Here is an 18,031-nt window from a genome sequence, read left to right as displayed (position 1 = left end):
CTGCTGATGCCAACCTCTATTTACTTTACTGGAGGGGGCGGGATTTGGTTAGATCTATCCTGGAGATAGGTGTGGCAGTGGATTGGAAATCGAAAGTTGTGGTTTGTTCATTAAATCTTCAAAAGTGCCTTGATAATTTGCAAATTTGCAACTAATTTGAGTCCAAATGGGCACTTAAATTCCCTGGGCCAGTGCCGTTATCTGGGAGATGGAGAAAATCTCTGCTCTGTACCTACCTCTTAGGGGCATTTTGAGGAAGGGGTGAAGACAAAAAGCGATAGAACTTGTACTGTTTCAATCAAATCACACTCTGTGCACTGGGAAGAGAGAGGGCGGAGGATTTCTCTTTGGATGAAGGGGCTAAATTTGCAGAGCTGAAGTCGGAAGCGGGCTGAGCTATTCTTTTCTTTGTTTCCTACATCATTATGAGCTGAAAGTTCACCCCCAGTAGTTAGACTGGATATAATGGAGAGGCAGGGGAGAGTTAGGAGGATTGTGCTTTTCATCAGCTTTGTAGAACACCTTTAGTTGGTCTGAATTTTTAAATGGGTCATCAAGGAGGCAGACACCCTCTGTGCTATTTCTGCCTTGTGACCTATGGGAAACTAAATCAGGTATTTTCTAGAAATTCTGCGGTCGTCTGCCGGCCGGGTTTGAGGCTGTGACCGAAGTTGCGGAGTGTGGTATGTCTGCATTTTAATGTGCTCCACTTGGGGCCTTTGTACGATTACCGTGCAGATGTGGGACTGATTGAGGAGGGAGGTTAGCGTCTGGTTTCCCCTCTCTAGTGGCCTAATGCTTATTTCTGGAGCTGAATAATTAGACCGTTTTTGTAATTGTAATTTTTTTCAAGTATGTAATTAAGGAACTCAGTGTACCTAAGGCAAGTATCCTCACTTGGGGGTATTTTGTGAGCCGGGGAGTTTTGTAAATAGGAATATCTGAATAGCTGCTCTGTTAGGTAGGGATGGCCCTGGAAAAAGTTCAAGAACTGTTTTAAATGGAAACAGGTAATGAAGTTTCTTCCCAGTGCCACTCCCCTGAGCAACAACCAAAAAATAGGATCTTCTTATAGTAGTAAAATAAGTCCGAGGGCTGGAGTTCAGATAAAAACTTGGTCTCTTCAGTGCACTGTGGAAGGACAAAGGTTAACACTGACAAGGGGAAATTCAGAAGCAACAAACAGGTGTGAAATGTTAGGGACCAACCAGCCCAGTTTCAACACATTTGATCCCACAGCCTTGTTATATTTGTATCTTCATGAATTTCTCCCCCCCCCCGCCCCTCCCCTGTTGACTTAGTGGTTCCTTTATGTGGAACCAAAGTTGTTCAAGGAGGACCAAGTTCATAAAGCAAAGCTGGACCTCAAAAGCATGGTGAAGCCTCAGCAAATTCTATTAAATGTAGTTTGAAACAGGGAAACTAGTTTGTAGTTTCAAAGGGCGGTGCTGGCCTTTGAAAATGGGTCCTCGTGACATGACTTAGGGCAAGAAAATATTTGTGAAAGAAGAAGGAAGCATATCCCCTAGACTTATATCTGTAATTTTATATTTGCCTCCCCCTCTAGTCTGCAAGCTCATTGCGGGCAGGGAACATTTCTACCAACTCGTAGATTGTACTCTCCCAGGCATCTCGTACAGTGCAGGGCACAAAGTAAGCACCCAAATAAATACCAAGAGCTGCATGTTCAGGCTCTTTCAATTTTCTTATTGCTCTCTAGGTGTCTCTCTTGTGTCGTTAAAAGCTTACTTCCATAGAGAAAGGCATGAGCTGCTCTCTGTCATAATAGAGGGCAATTTTCCTTCCACAGCTAGGAAACTTTACTTTCACAAGACAGCTGTAATGGAGCTCTGGGAAAGGTGTCCCCCTCCCCACCCGCCGCAACTCCCCCCCGTCCCCACTGCTGGCTCTGCTTCCAGGGAGTTCTAGTCCCATTCCATCCTCCCTCCCTCCCTCCAATAAAGGCAAAATGAAGAATGTTTATATTAAAATTTTATTTTGTAAAAAAATTAAATTAACAATTAGTCACACACGTACAGAACACTTGGAAATTTTGTTCATGTCATGACAACACAGTAGCTCTACTATAAAGTGCAACTTTTGCAGTTGAACACACACATGTAAACAAGTCAATTTTTCTACACCTCACCTAAACCCTCCCCGCCCCCCCCGCCGCTGCAGTTCGCTATTGGAGGGGTGAGGCTCTGGCCAGATGTCTGTGGCACCCTGGGGTCCCTCATGCAGGAAAAATACCTCTTTGGGACTTTGGCACGAGTCCTACCTCCACCCCACATTGTCCTTTAAACTTAGTGATGATCACTCCGCCGCCTCGCCGCTCTCTTAGCCCCCGCCCCCACCCGAGCCTCCGGCAGATGAAATCCACCCTGCGCTGGGCATCTCCCCTCTATCATTTAGAGATCATTAAAGTACAGAGGGGGCCCTTCAGCCCACAAGCCTGTTCCTTCCAAAGCAGATGACTGTCTCCTCCATTTCAGGTGCCCCAGCAGAAGGGCACCCCTCCCCCCCACCATCCCCCAAAGCATGGCGGGGGCAGGTGGAAAGCCACCCCTGGGGTACAGGCAGGGAGGAAAATGCCACTCTGGGCTTCCAGAGTGTCTTTTTTTTTCTTAAACAAAAAAAAAAATCCTCTTTGCTTTAGTTACAGGGGAGAAGCTACGGGTGGCTCCTAGCTGATGACGCAACGCTCCTTGTCTTTGGCCTGGCTACCCCCGATGGCCTTTTCTCGGATGTACATGAGGTCACTGTGGACACTGGGCCGGCGGGCGAAGGGGGCCACGATGCCATAGGCTTCCCCCGGCTCTCCGCCGCTGCCCTCCTTCAGCAGCTTCTTGTTCTTCAGCGCCTTCTTGTGCAACAGGTCACAGTACTGCACGGAGACCTTGCGGTGGAGGTCCGGGCTCATCTCGCTGGGCAGCTTGGCCATGGTGAAGAGGGCTTGGAACATCTGGTCTAAGCTGCTGTTCTTCTTGGCCGAGATCTCGAAGTAGGCGCAGCGCTTCGGATCGCTGCCCACCAACTGCTCGATCTCCCGGGCCTCCACCTCCCGGTAGAAGTCCCGGTCGCCCTTGTTGCCGCAGATGACCAGCGGCACTTCCACGTTCTCCTTGGTCTTGTTCTTCAGGCAGGACTTGGTCTCCAGAATCTGTTGCTTGAGGCGCTGCACCTCCTCGAAGGAGTCTCGGTTATCCAGGCTGAACACCAGGATAAAGACGTCTCCTGGAAAAGAGAACAGAACGGAGGGGCGTGTGAATTGGGGGGAGGTGGCGGTGAGCCCCGAAGGAAGGATCCCCAGGCAATGGGCTCCCTCTGGACTGTGAGCTCGTCAGGGGCAGGGAATGTGTTTGATGTTATAGTGGACTCTCCCGACTGCTTAGCACACAGTAAGCGCTCAATACATCCAGTTAATAATATGGGTGCCTTTCGGGATACTGAGCCTCAATTCACTTTACTCTGATCTTAGTTCTACTCTTAGCACCAAGCCAGTCAACAAGACTCGGTTTGGGGAGGCACTGGTGAGTTTGGGAAGGGGGGAAAAATGCATTTTCCCTCTGTCCCTTTGGCCCCTGGCTGGGTGGCTCTGAGTTAGTTATTGATGAGATTGGGGGGGGGGGGGAACACATTTTCCCTCTGTCCCTTTGACCCCTGGCTGGGTGGCTCTGATGAGATGGGGGAGAGGGGGGAAAAAACAACGCATTTTCCCTCTGTGCCTTTGGCCCCTGGCTGGATCTGAGTTAAGCACTGATGAGATTGGGGAGGGAAGGGGGGAAAAAACCCCCACATTTTCCCTCTGTGCCTTTGGCCCCTGGCTGGGTGGCTCTGAGTTAGGCACTGATGAAATTGGGGAGGGAAGGGGAAAAAGACACATTTTCCCTCTGCCTCTTTCCCCGCCTCGTCTGGCCGGCCCCGCCACTCGCCCTCGTGTGCGACTTGACTTCCGCCCCTCGATTTCATCATCTGCAAAATGGGGATTAAAGAGCCCAGCTCCGGGAGGTCCGAGCCGCCGGTCCCGCCGCCGGGCGCAGCGCTTGGCAGAGGGGAGGCCGTTACCCCCCAGCCCTTCGCATGGGTCCTGGGGGGCGGGGGGAGAGGGGGGGTTTACCTGTGAGGATGGAGAGGCGCCGCATGGCGGGGAAGGGGTGGTTGCCGGAGGTGTCCAGGATGTCCAGCTGGTAGACCTCGCCGCGGATGGAGTAGAACTTGCGGTGGAAGTCCTCGATGGTGGGCGTGTAGGCGTCCTCGAAGCGGCCGGTGAGGAAGCGCGACACGATGGCCGTCTTGCCCACCTTGGAGGAGCCCAGGATGACCATGCGGTAGCAGTTCTTGGCCGGGATGTTGAGCTCCGACTCGCTGGGGCGCATCTTCTTGATCATCGCGGCCAGTTTCATTGGCGAGGCGGGACGAGGAAGGAGGGGAAGCGTGCTGGACGGGAGCGTGCTGGACGAAGGCAAAGCCCACTCCGCTGTGAGCACGCCGGCCCGGCGGGGGGACTTATATAGCCACGATGGGAGGCCACGCCCCCTCCGCGCCAGGACACGCCCCCCGGGCGCAGGACCAGCCAATCGGCGTCCGGACAAACCCCTCTGGACGAGGCCACGCCCCCTTCGAGGCAGGACACGCCCCCCAAGCAGGTTGAGCCAATCGGCCCCCTCGGCGTTAGGCCACGCCCACTAGCGATCCGGGTCACCCCTCCCCTCCAGGCCACGCCCCCTTCCCTCCAGGCCACGCCCCCCGCCCCCCCCCCCCCCGCCACGCACTTAATAATGCTATTTGTTAAGCGCTTCCTAGGCGCACAGCACTGTCCTAAGCGCTGGGGGAGATCCGGGTTAATCGGATGGTCCCCCGTGGGGCTCACTTTTTTTTAATGCCCCCTTTTCACTTTTTTAAAAATCCCCCTTTTTACAGAGGAGGTCACTGAGAATAACGATGTTGGTGTTTAAGCGCTTACTATGTGCAGAGCACTGTCCTAAACGCTGAGGAAATCCGGGGTAATCGGATGATTCCCCCGTGGGGTTCACCTTTTTTTAAATCCCCCTTTTTACAGAGGAGGTCACTGAGAATAACGATGTTGGTGTTTAAGCGCTTACTATGTGCAGAGCACTGTCCTAAGCGCTGGGGGAGATCCGGGTTAATCGGATGGTCCCCCGTGGGGCTCACTTTTTTTTAATGCCCCCTTTTCACTTTTTTTTTAATCTCTCTTTTTACAGACGAGGTCACTGAGAATAACGATGTTGGTGTTTAAGCGCTTACTATGTGCAGAGCACTGTCCTAAACGCTGAGGAAATCCGGGGTAATCGGATGATCCCCCGTGGGGCTCACCTTTTTTTAAATCCCCCTTTTTACAGAGGAGGTCACTGAGAATAACGATGTTGGTGTTTAAGCGCTTACTAGGTGCAGAGGACTGTTCTAAGCGCTGGGGGAGATCCAGGATAATCGGATGATCCCCCGTGGGGGCTCACTTTTTTTAAAATCCCCATTTTTACAGACGAGGTCACTGAGAATAACGATGTTGGTATTTAAGCGCTTACTACGTGCAGAGCACTGTCCTAAACGCTGGGGAAGATCCAGGGTAATCGGATGATCCCCCGTGGGGCTCACCGTTTTTTAATCCCCCTTTTTACAGACGAGGTCACTGAGAATAACGATGTTGGTATTTAAGCGCTTACTATGTGCAGAGCACTGTTCTAAGCGCTGGGGTAAGATAGGGGGTGGAAGATAGAGAAGCAGCGTGGCTCAGTGGCAAGAGCCCGGGTTTGGGAGTCAGAGGTCATGGGTTCGAATCCCGACTCTGCCCCTTGTCAGCTGTGGGACTGTGGGCAAGTCACTTCACTTCTCTGGGCCTCATTTCCCTCGTCTGGAAATTGGGGATGAAGGCTGTGAGCCTCACGTGGGACCACCTCACTCCCCTGTATCTACCCCAGCGTTTAGAACAGTGCTCTGCACGTAGTAAGCACTTAACAAATACCAGCATTATTATTATACGGGGTAATGAGGTGGTCCCACGTGAGGCTCCCAGTCTTCATCCCCAATTTCCAGATGAGGTCACTGAGGCCCAGAGAAGTGAAGTGACTTGCCCACAGTCACACAGCTGACACAAGTGGCAGAGCCGGGATTCGAATTCTGACTCCCAAGACCGGGCTCTTTCCACTGAGCTTCCCCTGAAATGAAGTGACTTGCCCCAGGTCACCCAGCAGACAAGTGGCGGAGGTGGGATTAGAACCCACGACCTCTGACTCCCAAACCCGGGCTCTTGCCACTGAGCCTCGCCTCTTCTCTTGTCAGTGAGGGAGCGCAGAGTCCGCCTTCCCTCACCCCACCCCGGTCCCGGCCGCCCGAAGCTCGGCTAATAATAATAATAATAATGATAGTAATAATAATAATAATAATAAACATTGTTAAGCGTTTAGCTATGTGCCAGCCGCTGGGGTGGATACAAGCAAATCGGATCATTTCAACTTCAACTCCAACTCAGGGTTATCGAGCCCTCGCACGGCGTGCAGAGCCCTGCACTAAGCGCTTGGAAAGCACAGTACAGCATTCATTCATTCAATCCTATTTACTGAGCGCTTAGTGCGAGCTGAGCCCTGCACTAGACGCCTGCGAAAGTACAATTCGGCAACAAAGAGAAACAATCCCAGCCCCCAACGGGCTCACAGTCTGGGGTGTGTGAGGTGGGACAGACAGCAATACAAGTAAATAATAATAATAATAATGATAATGGCATTTCTTAAGCGCTTAATACGTGCCAGGCACTGTTTTAAGCCCTGGGGTAAATATAGCTAATCAGGTTGGACACAGTCTTAATCCCCGTTTTACAGATAAGGGAACTGAGGCCCAGAGAAATGAAGTGACTTACCCAGAGTCATACAACCAACAGGTGGCAGAGGCAGCATTCGAACCCACGTCCTCTGACTCCCAAGTCCGTTCTCTCGCCACTAGGCCATGCTGCTTCCCATAAACGGTAAACGGACATCAATACAAATAAATAAAATTGCCGATATTTACAGCAGTGCCGTGGGGTGGGGGGAAGAGCAAAGGGAGCGAGTCAGGGTGACGGGGAAGGGAATGAGAGCTGAGGAAAAGCGGGGCTTAGTCTGGGAAGGCCTCTTGGAAGAGGTGCACCTTCAGTAGTCATTCATTGGGTCAATCAGTTATATTTATTGAGCGCTCGCTGGGGGCAAAGCACCCTACTAAGCACTTGAAAAGTACAATTAACTTCTCTGTGCCTCAGTTAACTCATCTGTAAAATGGGGATTAACTGTGAGCCTCACGTGGGACAACCTGATTACCCTGTATCTACCCCGGCGCTTAGAACAGTGCTCGGCACATAGTAAGCGCTTAACAAGTAGCAACATTATTATTATTATTACAATTCAGCAATAGAGACAGTCCCTGCCCACACCCTGCTAAAGTCTAGAAGAAAAATGATGGTATTTGTTAAGCGCTTACTATGTGCTAGCACTGTTCTAAGAACTGGGGTAGATACAAAGTAATCAGCTTGTCCCACGTGGGGTTCAAAGTCTTCATTCCCATTTTGCAGACGAGGTAACTGAGGCACAGAGAAGTGAAGGGGCTTGCCCAAGGTCACACACAGCAGACAAGTTGGCAGAGGCAGGATTAGAACCTTCTGCCTCCCAAGCCCCTGCATTTACCACTAAGCCACGCTGCTGGCTTTGAAGGGGGGGGAGAGCGATTTAATAATAATACTAATAATAATAATAATGGTAATAATAATGGTATTTGTTTAGCGCTTACTATGTGTCAAGCACTGTTCTAAGCGCTCAGGTGGATACAAGGCGATCAGGTTGCCCCACGTGGGGCTCACAGTCTAAATTCCCATTTTCCAGGCGAGGTAGCTGAGGCCCAGAGAAGGGAAGTGACTGGCTCAAGGTCACCAGCAGACACGTGGCAGAACGGGATTAGAACTCAGGTCCTCTGACTCCCAAACCCCGGCTCTTGCCACGGAGCTTTTCCATTTGCTGTCTGTCTCCTCCTTTTAGACTGTGAGCCCGTTGTTGGGCAGGGTTTGTCTCTCTCTCTGTTGCCCAAATGTATATTCCAAGCGCTTAGTACAGTGCTCTGCATACCATAAGCACGACTAAATGAATAATAATAATGAGGATGATGGCATTTAAATGCTTACTATGTGCGAAGCACTCTTCTAAACGCTGGGGGGGGCGGGGGGAGACAAGGTGATCAGGTGGTCCCCCATGGGGCTCCCAGTCTTCATCCCCATTTTGCAGATGAGGTCACTGAGGCCCAGAGAAGTGAAGTGACTTGCCCAAAGTCGCACAGCTGGCAAGGGGCGGAGCTGGGATTAATAATAATAATAATGATGATGATGGTATTTGTTAAGCGCTTACTATGTGCAAAGCACTGTCCTAAGCGCTGAGGCGATCCAAGGTGATCAGGTTGTCCCCCGTGGGGCTCACGGTCTTCATCCCCATTTTGCAGATGAGGTCACTGAGGCCCAGAGAAGTGAAGTGACTTGCCCGAAGCCGCACAGCTGACAAGTGGTGAAGCTGGGATTAATAATAATAATGATTATTATTAGCCACTGAGCCATGCTGCTTCCCCAGTCGGGGCTCCAGAGCCCAGGACCTTTCCGTCCTTCCCTCACCCCGGCGGCCACCGGCCCGCCTGGAACCCCCTCCCTCCAATCACTTAGGGAAGCGGCGGGGCTCAGTGGAAAGAGCCTGGGCTTCGGAGTCAGAGGTCATGAGTTCGACTCCCGGCTCTGCCACTTGTCAGCTGTGTGACTTTGGGCAAGTCACTCCACTTCTCTGTGCCTCAGTGACCTCATCTGTAAAATGGGGATTAACTGTGAGCCTCACGGGGGACAACCTGATTACCTTGTATCTCCCCCAGCGCTTAGAACAGTGCTCTGCACATAGTAAGCGCTTAACAAATACCAACATTATTATTATTATTATTAAGAACAAGGGTTGGGGAGTCACAGGTCGTGGGTTCTAATGCCCACCCCGGCCCTCGTCAGCTGGGCGACTTTGGCCAAGTCACTTCGCTTCTCTGGGCCTCAGTGACCTCGTCTGCAAAATGGGGATGAAGACTGGGAGCCTCACGGTGGGGGGACACACACCTGATCACCTCGCATCCTCTCAGCGCTTAGAACAGCGCTTGGCACATAGTAAGGGCTTTAACAGATGGCATCATTATGATTATTAGGATTATCCCGGGAAGCGGGGCCGGCTCGGCGGGGCGCAGTGCGGAGCGCGGCCGCTAGAGGGCAGCCCCCCCGCCCGCGGCCTTTCCCTCCCCTCCCCGGCCCGGCCCGCAGGCATCCCCTTCTATTTCTTCTTCATAATAATCCTCCTCCCTCTCCTTATTTGGTACCAAGCGCTGTTCTAAACGCTGGGGTGAAGACGGGCGAATCGGATCGGACGCACTCCCTACCCCGCGTGGGGCTCACCGACTCGATCCCCATTTGACAGGGAACTGAAGCCCAGAGAATGATGATAATATTTGCTAAGCGCTCAGTAGGTTGGTCCTTGTTAAGCGCTTACTGTTCTAAGCCCTGGGGAAGATACAGGGTCATCAGGTTGTCCCCCGTGAGGCTCCCGGTCTTCATCCCCATTTTCCAGATGAGGTCACTGAGGCCCAGAGAAGTGAAGTAATAATAATAATGTTGGGATTTGTTAAGCGCTTACTATGTGCCGAGCACTGTTCTAAGCGCTGGGGTAGACACAGGGGAATCAGGATGTCCCACGTGGGACTCACAGTCTTAATCCCCATTTTACAGATGAGGTAACTGAGGCACAGAGAAGTTAAGTGACTTGCCCACAGTCACACAGCTGACAAGTGGCAGAGCTGGGATTCGAACTCATGACCTCTGACTCCAAAGCCCGTGGTCTTTCCACTGAGCTACGCTGAAGTGCCCACACTCACACACCTGACAAGTTGCAGAACCAGGATTCAAACCCGTGACCTCTGACTCCCAAGCTCGGGCTCTTTCCACTGAGCCACGCTGCTTTTCTGTGCAAAACACTGTTCTAAGCACTGGGAGGGGTAGGATACAGGGTGATCAGGTTGTCCCATGTGGGGCTCACAGTCTTCAGCCCCATTTTACAGATGTCACTGAGAGACAGAGAAGTGAAGCGACTTGCCCGGAGGCACACAGCTGACATGTCAGCACTCACATTAGAACCCATGACCTTCTGACTCCCAAACGCTTACACGACGTTCAGCAGTCGCCACCTGCCAGGCACTGTACTGGGCACTGTGGTGGGGACAAGCAAATGGGGTTGGACTTAACAACTGCCATTATTATTATTAATATTTATTTAGTGCTTACTGTATGCAGAGCACCATAATAATAATGTTGGTATTTGTTAAGCGCTCACTATGTGCAGAGCACTGTTCTAAGCGCTGGGGTAGAGACAGGGTAATCAGGTTGTCCCACGTGAGGCTCACAGTTAATCCCCATTTTACAGATGAGGTAACTGAGGCACAGAGAAGTGAAGTGACTTGCCCACAGTCACACAGCTGACAAGTGGCAGAGCCGGAATTCGAATCCATGACCTCTGACTCCCAAGCCCGGGAGTTGGTACACAAATCCTGCCGACAGGGAGCTTATGGTCTAGTGGGCCAGAGGGAAAGGATAAGATCCTTCCTAGGAATTAGTGCAGTCAAGGCAGAGTTCAAATCCCTTTTCTCCTCATCTCGTTTCCTTGCTGTTGTAGCTCATGACGAAAGCATGGAAAGAGAGCGGGCCTAAGGCAGTGCACCCTCCTCCAGTTTCCTCTCTAACAGTGCCAGCTCTTAGCACAGTGCTCAGCCCTTAGAACAGTGCTTGGCACAAAGTAAGCGCTTAACAAAAACCACTATTATTATTATTTCCCACTGCACACTGCATGAAGTCATGCACATGTCAGCAGCTTTCCCGATCCCCCCAAATCCACCGCCACCCTAATAATACTAATAATGTGGTATTTGTTAAGAGCTTACTATGTGTCAAGCACTGTTCTAAATGCTGGGGAAGATATAAGGTAATCAGTTTGGACCCACTGTGGCCACACTCTGGCCACAGCCTCCCCTCCACCCGCCAAAGCTACAGAGCTGATATTTGACTTCTAGCAGGTTCTGCCAAGTGAAGATGAAAACCTTCTAGATCCATGGGAGTTTCAGCCTGCAGGTGTATTCAGAGACCCAGGCCTTCCCTTATGTTCCTGCTCCTCCATCAATCAATCCTATTTATTGAGCACTCTCCGAGCACAGAGCACCGTAGTAAGTGCTTGGGAGAGTACAAAATAACAAAGTTGGTAGACTTGTTCCCAGCTCACAATGAACTTACAGTCTAGAGAGGGAAAAAGACATTAATGTAAACAGATAAATTACAGACACATACATAAGTGTAGTGGGGCTGAGGGAGGGGTGAATAGAGGGAGAAAATCCAAGTATTTATTTCAGGAAGTGTACTTGGAGGAGAATAATGGTGAACACACAAGGTCCCTTTCTCCCCTGGGAAGGGTACGAGCTGCTTGGTGTAAAGAGAGCCAAGGGGCAAACACCTCTTATGTACATGGTCAGTACGGAAGAGAAATTCTAAACAAGCTGTCCACATTCAGTGAGGCTGAAATGGGGCGTGGGGAAATGGAGTGATTGGGAGAATCAATTTCTCAAATTGAGGTGAAAAGGAGAGACAGAGAGAGAGACAGACAGTGTTTGAAGGTGTTGACTTTTCCTAGGAAAATGGTTGTCAAGCTGTCAGCTAAAGGGGAACTCATCAGCAGCCAAAGAAACAACCGACAGAATAATTAATCGTGACAGTGGAGAAAGTGAGAGATGCCTGGTCTTGGGACAAACGTGCCGTTTATCGTGGTTAATTGGTAACTGGGAACTTATTAATAGTACTACAAGTTTACAAAAATATCCTTCTCAGAGATGGCTCTCAAGACTCATCAGTTCGGGATAATGGAAAATCCATTTGCTTCCTTTCCTGACAAGGGCGGGGGTGGCTCTTCCCATGAAGAAAGGGAAGGATCTGGAAAGGCTTCTTGGGTGGGAAAAGCCAAACCGGTTGGATCCCGGGCCAGTGCTGTTCTTCCCCCCTCAAAGGGTGCAGCCTGAAGAGTTAAGAGCTAGGCTTTTAAGGAGAAATGGGAGAGACATCCAGCCTGCTGTTTTTTCTCAGGAGGACAGACGTCAGAAATACTGGGGCAGGTCCAGAGCCGGTTTACAGAAACCCATTTCCCTTTGTTACTCTAAAACAACTCCCTAAATCCATAAGCCCCAGCCACAGCTGTGAGCCTTCAGCCTCAGTTGTCCTATCCAACCTGCTGTTGTACTAAAGTCAATCCATCAATCGATAGTATTTATTGAGCTCTTTTTTGAATGGCATTTGTTAAACACTGACTGTGTGTCAGGCCCTGTACTAAGCGCTGGGGTAGACCAGACTGAGCTCCCCTTTTCCCTCTGTTCCCTCTACCCCCCAACCCCCTTCACCTCTCCGCAGCTAAACCCTCTTCTCCCCCCTTTCCCTCTGCTCCTCCCCCTCTCCCATCCCATCCCCTCAGCACTGTACTCATCCTCTCAACTGTATATATATATCTTCATCACCCTATTTATTTTGTTTAATGAGACGTACCTCACCCTGATTCTATTTATTTGCTATTGTTTTAATGAGATGTTCTTCCCCCTGACTCTATTTATTGCCACTGTTCTTGTCTGTCTCCCCCAAATAGACTGTAAGCCTGTCAAAGGGCAGGGACTGTCTCTGTTGCCAATTTGTACAGTCCAAGCGCTTAGTACAGTGCTCTGCACATAGTAAGCGCTCAATAAATACTATTGAATGAATGAATGAGTAGAAGCTAGTCGGGTTAGACGCAGTCCATGTCCCACATGGGGCTAACGGTCTTATCCTCGTTTTGCAGGTGTGGTAATCGAAGTACAGGGAAGTTACATGACTTGCCCCAGGTCATTCAGCAAACAAGGGACAGACCCGGGATTTGAACCAGATCCTCCTGACTCTCAGGGCAGTGCTCTATCCACTAGTCTACACTGCTTCTTTACCCTGTGCAGGACACTGGAATAAGTGCTTGGGAAAATACATATTGCATGCTGTTTCTTCACCCGTAAAACATCCTTCCTTGAGCCACTTTCAATTTCCTCTTTGAGCTCACGAGGGGCAAGAAACAGCAGGGAAGGCTAGCAGACAGCCTGATGTTTATGAAACAGTATTTGATCGTATCCTGAGATCAGCCTGGCGGAAGAGGGGTGGGTGGAAAATGCCCAGCTGATTACAGGCCCTACCGGGCATCTCGGTGAGTGTGAGGCGGTCACAAGTGACAATGCACAATTGAAACGATGCAAAATATACCCAACCTCTGCCCCTTGCTTGTGGGGTGACTGTGCGCAAGTCACTTAACTGCTCTCTGCCTCGGTTTCCTCATCTGGGAAATGGGGATTAAATAGTCCCTCGTTTTCCTCATCTGTTAAATGGGTTCTGGCCAGGGAATGTGTCTACTAGAGACACAGTAGTCTCTAGTAGTCTGCTAGAGAAGCAGCGTGGCTAGAGAAGCGGCGTGGCTCAGTGGAAAGAGCACGGGCTTTGGAGTTGGAGGTCATGGGTTCGAATCCGGGCTCAGCCACTTGTCAGCTGTGTAACTTTGGGCAAGTCACTTAACTTCTCGGTGCCTCAGTTACCTCATCTTTAAAGTGGGGATTAAGACTGTGAGCCCCACGTGGGACAACTGATTCCCCTGTGTCTATCCCAGCGCTTAGAACAGTGCTGGGCACATAGTAAGCGCTTAACAAATACCAACATTTTTTTTTTACTAACACTATTGTATTGTACTCTCCCAAGCGCTTAGTTCAGTGCTCTGCACACAATAAGCATTCAGTACATACCATTGCTGATGAGATGGATTAAATGCTGATTCTCAGACCCACTATCTTTCCAGCAGGCAGCTTTGTGAAGGAGTCACTGGATTTTGGCATTTGAGTGTCAGGGGAGGGGGTTATGGTTTTGTTAAGCACTTGCTATAGGCCAAGCATTTTATTAAGCACTGGGATAGTTGCAAGATAATCGGGTGTGACACAGTCCCTGTCCCATATAATAATAATGTTGGTATTTGTTAAGCGCTTTCTATGTGCAGAGCACTGTTCTAAGCGCTGGGGTAGACACAGGGGAATCAGGTTGTCCCACGTGGGGCTCACAGTCCTAATACCCATTTTACAGATGAGGTAACTGAGGTACAGGGCAGTTAAGTGACTTGCCCACAGTCACACAGCTGACAAGTGGCAGAGCCGGAATTCAAACCCATGACCTCTGACTCCAAAGCCTGTGCTCTTTCCACTGAGCCACGATATAGGGCTCACGGTCTTAATTCCCATTTTACATATGAGGTAACTGAGGTACAGGGAAGTTAAGTGCTTTTCCCACGGTCACACAGTAGACAAGTGGCAGATCCAGGATTGGAACCCAGTTCCTCCAACTCCAAGGCCCTTGCTCTTTCCACTGGACAAAGCTGCTTATCCTTTTAAGACATTTAAGGCAATAAATGGGGACAATTAGGAAGAAACAGTGTCAAAAGCCACTTGCTTCTGACTTAGCTATGAGCCTTAAGGAGTTGAGAACAATTTAGAGGCATGGTTTTGTATTACTGCACTTCAGAGTCCATTCTTGATATTTGGTTGCCTTGGATAAGCCCCTGAGGTTGCCAAAACTGGTAGGGTTGGGACCACTTCCAGGCTCAGTTTAGGTTTGGGGGCGAGGGGAGGTGTTTAACTCCTTGCTGATAGAGTAGTTTCCTGTTTAATAATAATAATAATGGTATTTGTTAAGCGCTTACTATGTGCGAAGCACTGTTTTAAACGTAGGGCTCACAGTCTTAACCCCCATTTTACAGATGAGGTAACTGAGGCCCAGAGAAGTTAAGTGACTTACCCAAAGTCACACAGCTGACAAGTGGGGGACCGGGATTAGAACCCATGACCTCTGACTCCCAAGTCCGGGCTCTTTCCACTGAGCCACGCTATTCCTACTGCTGGCCGACCCCCGGAATAAACCTGGGAGACCTTGGGAAAAGACTCATATGGTGAGTTTGTGGTTATCTCTGGTTAGCCCTAACTCTAACCCTGAAGAGCTAACCGTTGGGGGTCTTGGGTAGATTCAGTCAAACCAAAAACCTGTGGGTTCATCCCTCACCCCATAACTGCTATTCCTTGGGCAGAGTCCAGCTGGCCCAAGTCAACTTCTAGAGGCGACTAGCACATAGTCACTGCCTCCTTTGAGCATAGTTGCTGTTAATAATAATTGCAATATTGGTAAGCACTTACTATGTGCCAGATACTGTACTGAGCGCTGGGGTGGATACAAGAAAATTGGGTTAGACACAGTCCCTGTCCCACAAGGGGCTCACAGTCTTAATCTCCATTTTGCAGATGAGGTTACTGAGGCACGAAGTGAAGTGACTTACCAAGATCACACAGCAGCTACATGGCAGAGCCAGGATTAGAATCCAGGTCCTTCTGACTCCCAGGACTGTGCTCTATCTACTAGGCCCGTGCTCTATCCACTAGGCCACTGGGGTGGGCATTTGGGGTAGCCGAGGGGACCGGCGGATCTGAAATACGGGAATGGGTGGCTCCGAGGCCGGATTGCCCGTTGGGCGGCGTTCTCTGACACCATATTTCTGAGCGTCCTGTACTACCTCAAGGGCTCCACATCCACCAATATCACAGTTATCCTCCAATTGGCGGGGCAGGAAAGGGTTCAGGGACCGTTTTGCCCCAGAGGGTTTTAATCAGCCTCTGCCGCAGCTTACCACAGCTCAGCCTCTCAGGCTTCGGGTTCAAAGGTGAGAGTAGCCCTCTCCACCCTGCCTCCCAGAAAGATGACTAGAAGCCCAATAGGTCCCAAGCTGGGCCCGGGCCAGGTCCATCCCAAAGATGGGGGGAGATAGAGCCAACCGTTTGGCCTCTGGGGCCCTTTTTGGTTTGAAGGGAAAGTGGGGTAGGCCTGCCCCAAAACTGTGAGGGACGTTTCAAGGAATGAGGGCAGACAGGCTGAGGGATTCCAGGTAATGCAGAGAGAGGGGGAGACCCCGAACTAATGAGGTGGAAACTCTAATCAGCAAGGCTCAGTAATGAGGGAGAGAGTCAGTACCTCCGAAGGATTGAGTTCTTCCCATCCCTTTGGGAGTGTTCTTTCCAACTAGATGGTAAGCTTCCTGAGGGCAAGGATCAAGTATTACCAATTCTATTGTTATTGTACCTTCTCTTGTGCTTAGTACAGTGCTCTGCACCCAGTAAGCGCTCAGTAAATACCACTGATGGATTATTCTCTGGAAATAAACAAAGCTGAGGGGGAGTTGGAATGGAGTCTGTCTGGGGAGTTGCTGGGCAACAGAGGACCTGGTTCAAGTCTCCCTCTGGCAGCTCTCACGGATACTAGATAGATGGACGGCGTGACGACTTTTGTATTGCACCGGGCACAACAACAAAGCGTCATGGCGTCATCTGCACCATTTTGTCGAAATATGGGGTCAGTGCTCTGCACATAGTAAACATTCAATAAATACCATCCATCAACATTAATTGTGGAATTTGTTAAATGCTTACTGTGTGCCAAGTACTGTACTAAGAAAACTTGATTTAGTATCCTGAAGGTGGAAACAGTGTGGCCTATTGGACAGAGCATGGACCTGGAAATCAGAAACACCTGGGTTTTAATCCTGGCTTTGCCACATGTCTGTTGTGGGACCATGGCTAAACCACCTCACTCTCTGTGCCTCATTTACCTCATCTGTAAAATGGGGATTAAGACTGTGAGCCCCATGTGGGACATGCGAATGTGAAGCAGCATGACCTGGAGAAGCAGCCTGGCCTAGTGCCAAGAGCACTGGCTTGGGAGTCATTCATTCAATAGCATTTATTGAGCGCTTACTATGTGCAGAGCACTGTACTAAGTGCTTGGAATGTACAAACCGGTAACAGATAGAGACAGTCCCTGCCCTTTAATGGGCTTACAGTCTAATCGGGGGAGACGGACAGACAAGAACAATAGCAGCAGCAGCCAATACTGCCTTATTATTAATAATAATAATGATAATAATCAGTATGATATTTATGGTATTTGTTAAGTGTTTAAAGGTGCCAGGCACTGCAGAGTCAGAGGACATGGGTTCTAATCCTGGCTCTGCCACTTATCAGCTGTGTGGCTTTGGGCAAGTCACTTAACTTCTCTGTGCCCCAGTTACCTCATCTGTAAAAAGGGGATTAAGTCTGTGAGCCCCATGTGGGACAACCTGATTACTTTGAATCTACCCCAGCGCTTAGAACAGTGCTTGGAACATAGCAAGCACTTAACAAATACCATCATTATTATTATTAGCTTGTATTTTACCCCAGCACTTAGTACAGTCTCTGGCACAGAGTAAGTACTTAAAGACTTTTAAAAAGAAAAAAAAAACTTCTGTTTACCTCATCTGTAAAACAGGGACTAAATCCTCCTTCCTCCAACTTAGACTGTGAGCTCTATATGGGACAGGGACTGTGCCCAACCTAATTACACTGTGCACAGACCTGGGCACCCAGTAAGTACTTAAAAAATACCATAAAAAAACCCAAAGTGCCTTCATCGTACGGTTGCATAGCCCTAAACTAGCATTTCCTTACCATAAACACTTAGTACAGTGCCTTGCACACAGAAAGCACTCAATAAATGCAACTGAATGAATCTCCTCACAAGGAGAGTAATCATGTAATTGCTATAAAATGGCTCTGACACTTTTTCAGCTCACCCAAAGAGTTTTCTCCCTGTTCTAGATGGTTTCATTAACGAGGTCTTTCTGCCTGCATCAGGCTCTTTGAAACCAGTCCTCCCTGGGCATTCTGCTCCTGCATTGGCATTGAAGTGCTAAATTGGGGCCTCAGTTTACCTACTGGGAAAATAGGTCTGTTTCATCCTGAACTGATTGGCTGCTCCTGCTGGCATCCCAGCCGTGTGTATGGAGAAGGCTGAAAGGTTTGTGTGTGTGCGTGGGTGTGTCTGTGT

The 18,031-nt window shown here is 49.8% G+C and overlaps 1 protein-coding gene across 1 annotated transcript; it reads right to left on the bottom strand.

Annotated features, from left to right (window-relative positions):
* Positions 1-1,974: 1,974 nt before the first annotated feature.
* On the bottom strand, positions 1,975-4,499 carry RASD1 (ras related dexamethasone induced 1). The gene is made up of 2 exons (XM_007656636.4): positions 4,121-4,499; positions 1,975-3,237 (listed from the first exon to the last, which is right to left on the bottom strand). Exons 1-2 carry the CDS (start codon positions 4,404-4,406, stop codon positions 2,687-2,689), a joined length of 837 nt encoding a protein of 278 aa, XP_007654826.1. The 5' UTR covers positions 4,407-4,499; the 3' UTR covers positions 1,975-2,686.
* Between the last annotated feature and the right edge of the window lie 13,532 nt (positions 4,500-18,031).

Source organism: Ornithorhynchus anatinus, chromosome 2 (genome assembly GCF_004115215.2).
Source record: "Ornithorhynchus anatinus isolate Pmale09 chromosome 2, mOrnAna1.pri.v4, whole genome shotgun sequence".
Classification (NCBI taxonomy): Eukaryota; Metazoa; Chordata; class Mammalia; order Monotremata; family Ornithorhynchidae; genus Ornithorhynchus; species Ornithorhynchus anatinus.
The sequence above is the reverse complement of the archived record's forward strand: the minus strand, read 5'-3'. Positions and strand labels throughout refer to the sequence as shown.